Genomic DNA, 15,196 nt, shown 5'->3' on the forward strand with positions numbered 1-15,196 from the left:
CCACGGCGCGGGAAGTGGGCGGGAAGGGGGGGGGGGGGGGGGGGGATGACAAAATCCCCCAAATACCCGCCCCCAACCACCTCATGGCTTTTTCTTTAATTAAATCAGAATGGAAGCTCTTGCAACACGTTCATGCCCTTTGCCAGCTGGTTGCAAATACAGCATTGCCGGAGTTTAGGGGTTTGGCTTTCTGTTTACATGCTCCTGCCCCTCCAACAGGCACACCAGCAAGGTGCAACCTCTCCTTTCTCAAGGAGGTTTTGGAAACCCACGCCAGTACAGGCTCCTTTGATCTGTTGTTGGCCCTGCATTAGCCCTGACACCATGGGGCTTTATCTCTGGCAGCACAGTGACAAGCAGCTAAGGGCAAAGAAAATTTCCATCTGGAAGGCTAAGAAGCACTACTAACTTTAAGGCTCCCACTAAATCAAGCCCATGACCTTTTGCTCCTTCTCCTCTTGTACCTGACAAATGGGCCAGATTACAAAACATGGATGGACACAAGAAGCAAAAGCAAACCTTGCAGTTATCCCACCACCGGCACGCAAGGTGGGGGATGTTGGTGAGCTGCTATCGGGGTGCCTGCTGGTACAGGGCCGTGTGCTGCCAGCTCCAGCCCACCTCACACCTCCGAAATTCTGTGCCTACTTAACATGAGAGCAGATGCACTGAGCTGAGCCACGGTCCATCAGCGCCCGAAGCTCGGGAAAGCAAGAGTAAGCCTTCTCCAACGGCAACCCTGTGGTCACACTAGCATCCCTTGAACCCACTCATCCTCCCTGAGCGCCACACATTCTTCAGTCACCCGAATTTTTTCACATTATTCAGGACCTTCCTTGTCCTGCTGCATGAGAACTGCACTGAAAGCCCCCAAATTACCAGGAGAAGCAGTAAATACTGCTCCCTGCTCGGATCTCTGAGCAAAGTCATGTTAGTATTCCTGTGAGACTGAGAAAGCCGTGTCTTGCTGCAGCTTTCCCAAGGAAAAGCCCAGCTGCACAACTCCTTGCACACCCAGCAGCTGCTCACAACGCTGAGCTCCCCAACAGGTTTCTCTAATATTTCCTTTCCCCTGATGATTAGAAATCTGTTTTTCTGAGCAACATGCCTGACAATGGTTGACCAGTGTCTCCTTCCCGGTTGGATGCAAGCAGAGCAGGGCCAGCAGCCTGGCAGGATCCAGCTCCTAATAATTTAAATTCAATGTCATCAGCCAAAGTTTTGGTGTGGGTCCCTTCTAGATCATCACCGCTGATATCTGCAAGTTTATTTTCCTCTTGCTTAACTGGGAAGCACATCCTATGCCAGTGACTTTCAGGGCTAGCCCACTCTATGTCCCAGATGGACCACTTGGCTCCTTCTCGCAGGGTTTTGATGTGAGGTCCAAGGTGATGCACTTGGGTTTTTTAAAGTGTGGAACAGAAATCAAAATGCGGGGGGAGAAGAAATCAGCCAATGAATTTTCCTGATCTTTATACTGTGGGTAAGGCTCTCAAATAAGGTTTTACTTAAAGATAAAAAATCCCTCAAACTCACCATGTTTGCATGCACACATCCCCCAGGCCCTCCATCATCCCCCAGGAAGAACCAGATTGTCCCCAGTCCCCTCCACCAGACAATAGCATGGTTAAATATAGCAAATACAATAAAATCTAACCCTGTGACGATCTACAGATGGTAAAAAGGAGGTTTAAAGCAAAAGGGTGGTACAAAGGAACCCCATGACACCAGGGGCAGCTGCCTGCTGCTGCCAGAGTGGTGTGGGAACCAGGGAAGGGGGCTGGGGAGCAAAAAGGGCTGGACCACACTCCGAGGAGGTAAAGAAAAAAATTGCATAGGGAGCAAACAATACTCAAAGCTGTATCTTTGTACAAGCACCGTGGCGCTTTTGGGATTTTCCCTAGGAAATCCTGGAATGCAATACACAGGGAGTCACAGAGCCTGTCACTAAGGATGGTGGAGGTGCAGAATGGCCAAGGTTGGAAGAGGAGCTGGGGGCCACAGCTTCCAGCGCCTACTGGAACTGAGAATGCACAGATGAAAAACACAGGGGTTTGGACATGACGTCAGCTTTTCTCACTAAAAAAACACAGCAACCAACTAGGTCGCGCTGGAAAAGCTTGCTTTTTTTAATTCAAATGTCAACCTGTCATCAGGGCGTCAAAATTAAACAAGCCAGTTACTGTCTGGCTGTGTGTACACCCTGAGACAGTCATGCTCTTGGCAGGAGCGGGATGCTGCTGGCCTCTGCCCGATGCTGCAGCCAGTGCTGATGGCAAGAGTTTGCCATATCACCAAACGCTTTGCAAATTGAGGGTTTGCTTTAATTGCTCACTTCAGCTGCAGGAACATCTCAACCATGATAGCCTCCAGGGCATAAACAAGTAGTGTTTAATAATACTGCTTAGCACTTTTACTGCTTTTACTTCTTCAAAGCACATCTAACTGAGCTTTCTCTGCATACAAGCACCATTTCCAAAGGTTTCCTATTCCTTTTTTTTTTTTTTTGTTGGCTGCATGAGCTAGAAAATCAGGTTGTAACTTCAGCTACATGGTGGGTCAAGAAGCCTGGTTACCCCTGCAGCTGGGTTCCACCAGAGCAGAAGGATTTCCGACATCTGCCATGAGGTCCAGGCTCTGGGTAAGGAAAAAAAAATGGAAGCATTCCTTGGAAGGAAAAAAAAAAAAAAAAAAGCAGGATTTGATCAGGCGCTGGACTTTGATCCCCCAGATCTTCCTTGGTTCAACAGAAGAGGTAAGTGAAGATGACAACAAGAGTGATGGGTATTAGCAGTTGCCTTGCCCAGCACCCTCCCAGCTGAAATGATGAATCAAGTAGTAGCTCACACCAACAGCCCAGACCGGGGGGGGCAGTTAGCAAAGAGTAATGGTACCAGTCAGCTGTATGGTGCCGATTCTTGACTGTGAAGTAGAGGTTGGGTCTTGGTTCAACAGAAAGATAGGATCTCAGTTCTCAGTATGCAAGAAGAAAACAAAATCCCCAAATGAGCAATATTTTTCATGTCAGCTGCTCACTACATATGTCTGAAGTCAATCTGATCTACCAAATTTATTACCAGGCTTGGTCTACAAACAGAGACCACTAGTAACACAGAAGCAATAATATGAGCTATCAAAGAAACCACATTTATCTCCTCTCTCCTAAAGTGGGTTTCCAAAGGTCCAACCTGACTTAGTCATTCAAGCCTCTGATTTTTTATTTTAGTTTTAAAAACTTTATGCGCTTAAATTATTTTCAGAACTTTAAAAACTGTATCCCAAGTGCTTTCAGGATTGGTACTTTGTTAGAAAAAAAACCCAACTAAAAACCAAACAATCAAAGTCCTGGTAGATTAGAGCTGACATCTCATCCTTCCACCTACTGTTTTCCAAAGATATTCCCTATCTTTCACAAATAAGAAATTCCACTGGAGCCAGGGGAAGCCTTCCAGCGAGTGTATACTTTTAAAGACATCTCGATGAGCTCAAATACATGCTTTTTAACAAAGGCAGAACTGCTGAAAATATAAAGGATGTTTTTCTTTCTCCTAATCAAATTAATAAAGCCCAACTAAAAAAAAATGCAATCCCTATAAATGCATAGCAAGCTCCAAATTTTCTTCAAATACTTGAAAAGCAAAATAACTTTCACAAATGTATCAACATAAAGGAGAATGTTCCCAACCAACAAATACAAGGAGCTACTTTAAAAAATAATTAGAAAAAAAAATACAAGCTACATTTTCTGCCATAGGCTCTGTTCTTCAGGAAAAGACCGCAGAATATTTAAGCAAACTGTCTGGGTTAATGACAGCTGATGTCCCATATCCCATAGCAGTAGTCATGACCTTCAGGCCTCCCGTGACTGACGGGCTGACCCCAATCACTCCAGGGTGCAAGGTAAATGACAACCAAAGAAGAAAAAGAAAGAGAAGAGAAAGAAAACTTGCTGCCGGCTTTGTAGCCAAGCTTCCTAATAAAACCTAATTCAAGCTGTCAGGGTGAAATGAAGAAAGTGTCAACAGGGGTTTTCAGAGAAATATTCCAAATGTTTGGCTAGAAAAGCCAAGAGCTGGGCTCCCTTCCCCCAGCCCAACACCGCTCCTCAAAAAGGCCTGGAAAATCCAATGTCGAAAGGAATTTTAATAATATGTCTGGGGGGACCCCTGAGGAGGAACCCAAAGGGACACTTTTCTTCCCTTCCCTGACAAACCCAATCATCTCCATAATGGTGAAGAGCACAAAACTCACGAGGGAAGTGCCAATGGAGGGGTTCGGTGAAACCAGCATCCGTGTGAAATCAGACCATTCTGCCGGCTTTAGAAACTGAGATCTTTAATGGTGACCCACAGGTTAAGAGCCCTGGGAGCCACCAAAGAGAACAACCTGCCACCATTGAAAGGTTGAGATTAAATATGGGGTGAGAAATGTCCTATGCTTCCACATCAACCAACAAGCTGCCACGTCCTCTAGCAGACAATGGAGAGAAAGTGGATCTCCAAATTACTATCCCTCTCACAAAGGAAGAGAAATTAAAACCCCGAAGAAGTCTAGTGTAGGCACTGAAACCGCTGGCGAGTTCCCAGAACACTGTCCTAGCTTCACATCAGCACTGGGATAATGTCCAGCGTCAGGCCATGGCCAGGACAACCCAACCTCTCACTAGTAAGGTGCTGCAAACGGTCAGAGGGGAAGAAGGACCACTCCTTCAAGTAAAAATCCCATTATTTTTTTATATACCTCTACCAAGGCAAAGACATTATTGGGTGTAAAAAGAAAGCATGAACTTGCAGTTTCTGGCTAATATAGTCATCTTCCAATCTCACACACATGGGCAAAACCAGCATTAACACACCTTGGGATGAAGAAGGGAGGGTAAACACATGGAATATTTTGGAGCCTTTAAAAAAAAAAATCAGATTATTGGTATATAAACTCCCATGGGGAAAAAAGAAAATCACAAACCTTAAACCAGCAGCTGAAACTGATTAACACTCAGGGCAAATCAAAACTTCAAGTTTTCTTGTCAATGTGCTCCTTGAGGGACAGTGTCAGGAGGTAGCATGCCAGTTGTAGATCTTATATCAGGCACTGACCCAATGACAAGTGGACATCACTATCTTCCTCAAGACAACTATATTCATCTATTTAGTACAACTGACTCAGAAACATCTCAGAGGGAAAAGCCTCCTCGCTTTTTACACAGCTAGCATGGTCCTGGGCTATTTTTCCCTATATGAGGCAGCTATTTTTGAAGACTTCGACAGCCCTTTGTACATTAAGGATGCCACTGCTCCAAGGAGACTACCAGCCGCTTCCAGCCTGGACAGGGTATATCCAAGCAGTTGAGCAGCATGAAGGGTTGAAGAAGAGAATTCGTATTTTAAACCTTGTTGAGATCTTTCACTGCAGACAAAAACTCCGTATTACAACCATTATCACACTCATCCCCTACCTCAGATGAAGGTCTTCTGAAAACTTCAGACAGGCGTAGATGAATTCCTTAATCTGATTGTAAACTTTAGGCACAAACTCAGAAAAGGGGAACTTCTTTGGAAACGGTTGCTGTAAAATACAGGAGAGAATTCAAATCAAAGAACAGATATTTAACAGGAGTGACGACTGCTTTCCAACAGCATGTTCCAAGCAGTCAAATTAATTCTAGTATTTAGTTAAGTCCAGCAGTGAAACAACAAGCCAGCATTTATTGTATATTATATAAACATTTCAGGCAAGTGAAGACCAGATAATCACTTACAAATGGCACACGGGTGCATTAGGGATTTGGAGTCTGAAACAGATTGGAAGGAAACTTGCAGCTAGGAGGGAGCAGACAGCACAGGAGGACCCTCATTCCCTCTCCCAGCTCCCTAAATCATATGAAAAAACCGTGTTGGAGAACTCCTTGACTTTTATCTCCCACCATGCACGAGGCGTTTTGCTTGGTCACTTCCCACAGTTGCTGCCCAAGGTGAGCAGTTGCATACAACACCAACAGCCAAGAGGAAACAGGTGTCCTACACCAAATTTTTCCAACCAGCTTTTACCCATAGCAAACACATGGCTGGGAGACGTAGAGCATAATAGTAAGAAGCTGGACCCCATGATATAGTTTTGGGGGGAAGGATACAGACTTTTTGAAATCTGAACACCTGACTTGGAACAAAAACCCTCCCAGTCCTAATTAAGTTCACCAGGCTTGGAGCTCACTGACTGACAGATGTGGAGCAGAAGGCCAAGCAGGCTTTTAAGGGACACTGGCTAGGTTAAATTTGCCTACACTTAGATTTTGCAAGCACACACTTCTACAAAAGCCAAGATATACCACTTTGTTGGGCTTTCTTTTTTTTTTTAAATATGAGATTAAAACAAATAAAGGTCAATAACACTTCATAAAATGGGAATAAAATACCAATGGAAGCAGATATTTCTAGTCTCTTGTCTACTGCAAGCACTGTTCAGCTGCAACAGTACACTGTGATCTGAAAACAAAATAGATCAGGTATTGCTATACACACTTTCCTCATCCACACCAGGAGAAATGCATCACATGGAAAGTATATTTGTTCTTTTTCCCTTTTTCTGTTGTTGTTGTTTATTTGGTTTGGGGTTTGGGGTTTGTTGTTTTGTTTTGGGGTTTTTCCCTTTTTCTGTTTTTTTTGTTGTTGTTTATTTGGTTTGGGGGTTTGGGTTTGTTGTTTTGTTTTGGGGTTTTTTGTTGGTTTTTTTTGTTGTTTTTTTGTTTTTTTGTTTTTTTTTAACGCTTTCATTTTCAGTTCTCAATGTCACTAACAAGGGTGCAGGGTTTTCCTGCACCAGCAGACAAGCCGTGCCACTTCCCCATTTCAAAATTACCTTTTCAAGTTCTGCATCCTGGAATGGGAACTGTCCAACTATTTTCTTATAAACTTCTTCATTTGTCACTGGGATGGGACTGTAGTTATCTGAATCAAGTATATTTCTAAGAAAATAAAAGAAAAGTTATAAAGACAGCTCTGTAATGACCGACCAACCACAACTTGCAGATTTACTGCTCAGTCAGGAAGCACTTAAGAAGTAGGTGCCAGTCTCAGGTGTGATTCCCATGGGCCTAAACTTCTGCCCGTGTTTGTGACTCTTAAAATCATCTTTGCTGCAGCTGGGCTCAGCAGCTCTTCCAGCTTCCTGCCTTCAGCCTGTGTAAAGCCATAACCAGAGCTTAATGGTGATTTTAGTCCAGACTGGAGCTTCAGCAGCAGCCCCTGGTAAAGCCCAGGTGAGCTTCAGTCCTACGTGACTTGAGGAAGATGGATGCTGAGCTACCGGGACATTGACAATCCTCCAGCATCTTTTCCCAATGCCCCATGCTCTGAGACACCCCAGTCCTCCTGGAATGTCCTGGAGGACCATCACAGGATGAGCTGGTGGCTCCAGGGCACAGCATGGGACCCTGCATAATATATCATGACCTACCTGCGGGCAACTGCTCAGCTCACAGACGTGCCTACAGCAGCAGCATAGGGATATGCCACTGATGTCCTGAGATACATGTGGCTCAATGTTGGAGCAAGGGCACAGTAGCACTACTACACCACCAGGTTTTTGCATCCTTCCATCTATCAACTGTCAGTGTGAGCTCCATAATGAAACCATAACCTTATACCCCTGGGATGTAAAACTTCTGGTCTACACTCATTTATTGCACAGATTTCACCACACACAGGATCCTCCAAACTGTGTATAAATTGGCTCTGGTCCAAGGAGAGCCCAGACTAAAGCTTACTGTTGCCCAAAGTTTAAACATAAGCTTGCCACCATTCTCTCAAAAGATTTTATTTATGGGCCAAAGCTACTCTGTAAGGTACATCTCATTAGTTTGCTTAAAGAGCTTCTTACCTGAAAACTCCTGACCATTTCTTGAGCAGGGTTTCACTATACTGGTCTTGAATCTCCAACAGCATGTCAAAGAGCTGGTTCACTGGGAAGCCGTAGCCCTGCAGCAAGGTGGGTGAAGAGAGCAACTTCAGATAAGAAAAAGTCACCAACAAGCAGTTGAAGATTATTTTCTCTATTTAACTGGGAACACGTGGGCAAGTTGTCCCCTACTGCCACCGCAGAAGTGAACCGTGCTGGTGGAGAGATTTCAGTGGTGATTTACCAAGGCGGTAGGATGAAGGGCTAATTAAAGGCTGGACTGGGCGCAGGCATGAGGCACAAGGGCTTGGCATGGTGGCCAAGGCTTGACCCTTGCCCATGGGCTGGCCACCCCACATACAGAGTGAACCAGGCTGTCTATCAGGTGCTACAACTCATGCACCACAATGTCAAAAAAGAAGCTGGACCAAAACAGCAAGCTGACATCAGCCATTTAACCCCGCTGACGGACACCATCTGCAAGCAGCCCAACTGTTGAGCAAGATAAAGAGCGGTCACCAACAGCTGCATACCTGGAGTGTATCTGCAAAGAGGACGATGAGGTTCTTCAAGTCTAATACCAAGCTTGGGTCTGAGCAGTAGGACTGCAAAGAAGGGGAGAAATTAAAATATGGTTTTAACTGCAGCTCGCAGGAAAAATATTGCCCTCAGCCCTCCTGCGTTATCATTTGAGTGGTAATAAATACATAGGCATGCTATACAGTCTTATGATCAGCAGCTTTTATCCTAGAGCCCATGCCCTTACGCTATACAGGGCAAGGGAAAGCACACTGATAAGGATATCTCTTCTCATAACACACTGCTCTTGAGACTCTCCATGATGAATAAGGATTTCAGTTGCTCTAGAGATACCTGAAGTGTCTCTAAGATTACCCAGGAGCTGCTGGCGAAGCGAGAGGAGATGAAGCAAATCAGCGCGCTGTCATACCAAGACGACAGCAGCGCCTCTCATTTAATATTTAGTGTGCTGTGTCTGATGGTAATGAAGCATCGCAGCGAGGCATCCCCAAGCCCCATGCGACGGCTGCATTGCTAAGTGGTTCAGGCTGAGAAAAAACATGCTGCATGCCTGTATTTCAGCAACATCAATGGTCAGAGCTACAATACAAGTATTTATGGCGGGTCAGGACACTGCTCAAAGCCCTAAAGACACAACTCAATGTAGTGACAGCTCTGTTCGGCCCTTTGGAGCCACCCCATGTTACCCACAGGCTTCATGTGCTCTCTGGACACAGCAGACAACCACCATATGCTGAAATATGTAAAGTTTCAGACACAGTCTTACCAAATATAGAATCAGTGATCATAAGCTGGAAAGACAAACAGATTTAAAGCCCACTGGAAACTCAAGGAGGAATGACACCATTAATCAATGGGAAAGACTGGAAGAGACACATTTTCCATTTCACTGTCCAGAAAAGAAAGTCAGAAAGAATGATAATGCCCTAAAGCTATCAGAAGTGATAAAAGATGTCTGTGTCTTCAGCAAGGAAGAAAATCCAGGAACAGGTTTGGCTGAACAGGAAGAACTGAAACAGCCTCACCAACAGAGAGTCCTCCATCAAGTCTCAATAGCAATATGGGATTGACAGCACTGATCTATATGGGAGGTGTAGGCTGAGCAGTGCATAGAGATGACTAACGACCACAGTAATAATGTTGAAAAATCATGTAACATTTCATGATTACTGAAGAAAAAAGCTCACCTGGCAGCCACGTCATGCATTAAGTTTGGCTTCACTTAAAACAACTTGTCATGGCAACAAAGTTGGTAAAATTGAAAACCACCATGTTTGTACCTGGCTTACTCTCACGGCTTTCACCTAGCAGAAAACCCCACTTAAAAAGAAAATAAACGCAGCTTTACAACCTAGCAGTGTGTACATCTCTGTGTTTATCCTCTTTTGTAACAGAAGCTTAAGTGGAAGGAGGCAGCTTTCCAGTCAACCCAACTACCATGCCAGACAGAGCCAGAGCACCCTGGGAAGCCTCTGTGGACCCTCATACCAACGAGCTCCAGGTCCATCAAATGGATTTTCCCCACTTGCACAGGTAAAGCCAAGCAGCTCTTCAGCAACACTGCCCGTGGGCGACCCTGCTAAGCTAGGGCACGTAAATGCACAAACTCAGTGTGGTTTGCAGCGAACAGCGTATTGTGTCTCCATGCAGAAATTTTCGTTTTTTCTCAGCAAAGAGAAAGACATTGTTATCACTTGGGTACCACCACACGCATGTTACATCACACTAGATGCAGGCCTTCACCGATACGACACCGCAGCATCCTCATGCTTTCAGGTGGCACTGCTGCCCAAGAGCAGCAGTGGGATTTCAGTAATTTAATACTTTATTTTTCCTGGAAAAAATGGCCCAACAATTTGAAAATGGACATGTGGAAAGTCATTAATGCTTTTCCTTTTATAGTCAAAAGCATTTTTTTCATCCTGTTAACCAAAAGTGTTTTCAGAAAACTCCAGCGCTCCCAGCTGAACCAGTACATTATATCAGGTCATACAAAACTGGAAAAAAAAGTGTACACTTTTTGCAATTGGCTTTGGGGTATTTTTATTTTTGCTCAAGCGGAGAAATACCAAAGTGACAAGCAATTTTTCCAAACTTCTTTCAATATTAAAACATTAGAAATCTATTTAGTGTCTTTTTACGCACAACTGATTTGCAGTTTGATAGCAGCCCATTCACTGCCATGAACTTTGACAGAGTATCAAACAGGGTCATACTTCAGTGTGCCAAATAGACGGTTTTTTTCCCCAGTTTCCTGGGACAAACTAACTCCCTCTGCTGGCGCTTTTCAAAAGTCATCAGCGAAGCAACGGGAAAAATATCAAACCACTACTTTCTTCTTTCCAGTCCCCCAAAACATCGAAAGTTTGGTACAGGGAAATGCAGTGCATTAAGAGGCAAAAGAAGCTGGAAAAAGCTTTTGGGGGGAATAGCAGTGTATCTTCATGTTATGGTTTTAAATGGGGTCATTAAAAAAGAGGCAAAACAAAGAATACTACTGTAAAAGCCGGTGTTTTCAGCATGTCAACTTATACTCAAGCAACAGCTGAGTGACCCGGGGCTTTTACTTACTGAATGTGTTCTTAGTGCTGCAATAGTTTTTGATAACGCCATCTCCCACAGCTCATCAATATAGGCTCTATTTACCAAGCCCTGCGTTGTATGCAAGATGTGATCTTCAACTACAAAAAACCTAATGGAAAGGAGAAAATGGCACTGTTATCAAAAGTTACAGGTTTCGAGACATCAAAAGGGATCTGCAAAACCCACATGTGAGGCACGCGCAACATTTGCACATCCACAAATCTCCAGAGCAAGCTCAGATATCTGTATCTTTATTCACCTACTTTTAACATCGCAATATATGATGTTTCACTGTATTATAGAAGTGAGCTAAAGCACAGTTGCTCATAGTAATGCAACTCTGTATATACAAAGGCAGAATTTCCCCTCTCAAAGTTCTCCACCCCATTATTTGAACAAGAACTACTGATTAAACTCTGCTTCAGCCAGCAGCAATCACATTACAATTGGTTAACTGCAAGGAAAAATACTCTCTTGTGCCCGGACACACCACACGCTCACAACCATTTAAAGGCAATCAGTTCACTCCAATCTCCAGTTATCAAACGTTCTGGTCAAAAAGAAACAGTATTTTTCAGGGAGCAAGCATGGCATTGTACATTTTAAACAGCCATGCACAAAATTTCAGCTGTGTAATGTCAGGGAAATCCAGCCCAGGAGCACGGAGCTATATGAGAAGGAGAACAGCACACATTGTATTTGCAATGGTAACAATTAGATGTTGAAATTACTATCTTCAGCTGAAAAAATTTCAACATCATACCCTATCTTTGCTAGATTAGCAGTCTTAGGTTGCCTCCTCTTAAAGCTTGGCTGGTTTTGGAAGACCCTTGTCAAATTTGAGGGCCGTAATAAGAAGCTCATAGGAATAGAGGCTTGAGAATCACCTCTTTTACCAGGACAAATAATCAAAGAATAATTATCAAATATTAAAGAATAATTAAGGTAGACAGCCTATTCATCTCATTAGTGGGGCAAGTAGATACACATAGTCTACAGAGATTGTTTATCCTCAGATTCCCAGAAATGCACTTGCTGGTACAAGAGCTGGCAGGTCCCTCCAAGCTCCCACCAGTGACACGGCAAAGTTCATGGGTGCTATAAAATACACTCTAAAACACTTAAGAAGCCCAAACCACCTCTCCCCCACCCAGCTTTTGGCTTGCTTTAAAGGACCCTCAAAAAGATCAACATTCCCCTCCTCTCTCTTTCTTTTTGGGATCCTCGACAACACAGCACACACATATTTAGCAAAAATGTATATAAAAAGAACACCTACCCTACAATTTGATTAAAATACTTCCTGTAGCCATCTAAAGTTTCATGCTGCAACAAAGAAAAAAGTGAGCAAAGATTAAAACAAAGGTGGCCAAGAGCAATTGGAAATAAATTAGAGATCACCCACCAGCAACAGCAAGCCCGGAGATAACCCTCTGCTCCTTTATTCAGCAGAGCAGGTTTGGGCACTGCAAGTAGGGGACCATCGTACCATGTTTGAAGGAGGCTGCAGGACCAATCTGGCTTGTTTTCTTCTCTGCTTCCTATAGTAGTTCTCAAAGGTTTCTCTGGCACCCTGGAAAACAGAAGAGATTACTTCAGGTAATTATAACAGTTTGCATTAACTGTTAACTTGCAATACGGTGCATTTAAGATGCAAATTTCATTTTCCTCCAGCACATCTGTGCAACACTTTCCTGCAAAACGCAATCCAAATATCAGAAGATAAAGAATTTTACGCAAAACATCAAGTCAAACAACTGTTCGGGTATAAGAAAGAGTATCTGATGAACTCCATTTTCCAGTATCACTGTGCAGATGTGTGCAACCAGTGTGCAACCAACTTCTTTACTGGAACATAACATGGACAAACATCAGATTTACTTAATCGTGGGGGCAGTGAAACAACCAATTTCTAGTGTGACCAAAAAGAAAGAGGGGACAAACAATGCCAGAAATTATTCCACTGATTCATGGGCAGAGTGATGCAAAGACACAAATATCAGGGAATTCTGGATAAACACGCTTGTGTGGGTTATAGCAATTTATGAGACCGGTCTATATAGCTGGGAAAAATAAAAAAAGGTTTTGATCTCTTTCTTGCCCTACTTTACTGTGGGTCTGAGCCTCCAGTAGAGAGCCAGTTAGTCCTGAAAGCCAAAGAGCCAATTTTGCCTCCATGGGCATCACCCACCCATGCTGGGTGCTGCAGCAAGGACCTGAACCACTCCTCTGAGGGCTTCTTCTGTAGGTGGCTTGTTTTACCAAGCTAGGCTACATCTGAGCATCCCCACCCAGGCAATAAACCCAAGAGGATCTTCAAATGCCATCGACCTGCTGAAGCATTCAGACGTCTGCCTACCGCCCCGGTCCCCTAGGCTATGTAAAACCTTGCCGTTTTATCCCTGCCTGTTCCTCCCTCCTCCACACCCACACTGTTTTATGTCTGAAATTGGATTATAAACACTTCAGAGAAGGGACAAGGTCTTGCTTTGAACTGTTCTGAGCCAAAAAAAAAAAAAAATCTCATTTGGAATTCACAAAACAAACAATGCGCAACAACAAATCTCACCTGAGCAAGGTACCAGACATGAGCCTTCTCTACTACAAAAAATAAATTAATTAAAAGAAAAACCTGATGCTAATTTAATGATTCTCCAACTACTACGGCATTATACAACCAGGCTGCCTTAGGATGCCCTCAACTGAAGGGGTCTTATGAAACATCTGCAATGAACCCTTGGGGAGCTGTAGCCCGACTTGCTCCTTGTCTTCTACAAGCTGGAGCTCGAGGCTTAAGCAAAAATTCAGCCTTGTTGAAGTACTCAGCAGCTCTCCCACCTAGTACTGCCCTTCTGAATGGTGCTAAGATTCTTTAAAAAAAACCCCTCTTGTGACCATGCACATGCACTGCAAAGATTATTCAGATTTATACTGTGAATTTTGTCTCTGAATTATACTTTTTATCCTAGATGAGTATCAGGGGTGCTTAGCACAAGCAGCTCCCGACTCATGCTGGGCACATCCATCCAACCATTGGTGGTGCCAATACCCTGGCAAGGGACAAATCTCAATCAGGTATAAATCACAGCCTCTCTCCTGCAATCAAGTGAAGTATCAGCTTGAACCTGCAAGCAATCTGACATTTTAAGAAAGCTTTTAAGAAATAGAAACTGTCCAGGAACCAGAGCTTCCATGTCCTATGTCTTCTCAATGCTCTCAAAAGCTGTTTCCCTCTGGAAAGGAGAGGGTCACAAGCCAGAAATCAGTGATCTACAGGTTAGACCGCAAACAGGGAGGATTATTAGAATTTTTTATCAAGCTAAGCATTTAGTTTGATTAGTCCCTCTTCAGAGGACCTACAACCAGAGAGTTCCGACCTCCCTTTGAGCTCCTCTCCCAGGCTTGGGAACTGTTTTTTCTCAAGATGCTGGTTTTACCCATCTCCTCTCAATTTTGGCAGTGCCACAGAAGAACCGAGACAAAACAGGCTGTCCCACTCCCACCTCACCACTGAAAGGACAAGACTTAAGATATTTATTAAATCCTACTGTGCCTCATCTCTCAATACCTACATAAGTGGCACAAAACCCCCTGATCATCTCCATCCTGATCATGAGAGCAACTCATCTCTGGTAGCATTATTGAGATCTTCGAGTGAAGCTCCTCGCTAACCTAGAGCAGCCTGCTGCTACCAACGAATTTGTGGTGCAAATTCAAAACTGAAGGCATTTTTTTCCCCATTTCTTTAATAAATTAATCTATGTCTCCATCAAAGGCAAGAGCACACCAAGGTTCAGCCACAGCCACCAGCACAGCCACCACAGCCATCAGTCACTCACGCCAGCCACCATGCTTAGCTTTATGCAGCATCATATGGAAGTTGGCAAGTAATTAATTCCCCATTACTGAACACACACAGACTGCCATTTCCCCAAGCTACACAGGCGAGATTTTGTGGTGACCTCCAGGACTTACTGGAAACTTGGAAAGCAGTTCATCAGGAGCAGGAAGCTGGTCTGAAACCAATCAGCCCTTTTAATACCAGATTTTGAAGATTTGTGCTAAGACTACACCACAGCAATTTAGTTCAGCTGACATCACTTTCCCTCATCCCTCCAACTGAGCTCCAAGAAGAGATCCTCCCTGCTCACCCCACCCTCACCATGCATTTCTTCAGGAA

The 15,196-nt window shown here is 44.0% G+C and overlaps 1 protein-coding gene across 1 annotated transcript in view; it reads right to left on the reverse strand.

Annotated features, from left to right (window-relative positions):
- The window catches only part of EXOC6B (exocyst complex component 6B), a 258,241-nt gene that overhangs the window by 107,672 nt on the left and 135,373 nt on the right, over positions 1–15,196 (reverse strand). The window contains exons 9-15 of the mRNA XM_009879846.1: positions 12,506–12,589; positions 12,296–12,342; positions 11,005–11,125; positions 8,427–8,498; positions 7,876–7,973; positions 6,856–6,961; positions 5,456–5,565 (exon numbers count right to left, since the gene is read on the reverse strand). Of these exons, the coding sequence (XP_009878148.1) occupies positions 5,456–5,565; positions 6,856–6,961; positions 7,876–7,973; positions 8,427–8,498; positions 11,005–11,125; positions 12,296–12,342; positions 12,506–12,589 (638 nt within the window). The remainder of the gene's footprint in view (positions 1–5,455; positions 5,566–6,855; positions 6,962–7,875; positions 7,974–8,426; positions 8,499–11,004; positions 11,126–12,295; positions 12,343–12,505; positions 12,590–15,196) is intronic.

This window comes from Charadrius vociferus, unplaced genomic scaffold, assembly GCF_000708025.1.
Source record: "Charadrius vociferus isolate BGI_N301 unplaced genomic scaffold, ASM70802v2 scaffold502, whole genome shotgun sequence".
In the NCBI taxonomy this organism is placed as follows: Eukaryota; Metazoa; Chordata; class Aves; order Charadriiformes; family Charadriidae; genus Charadrius; species Charadrius vociferus.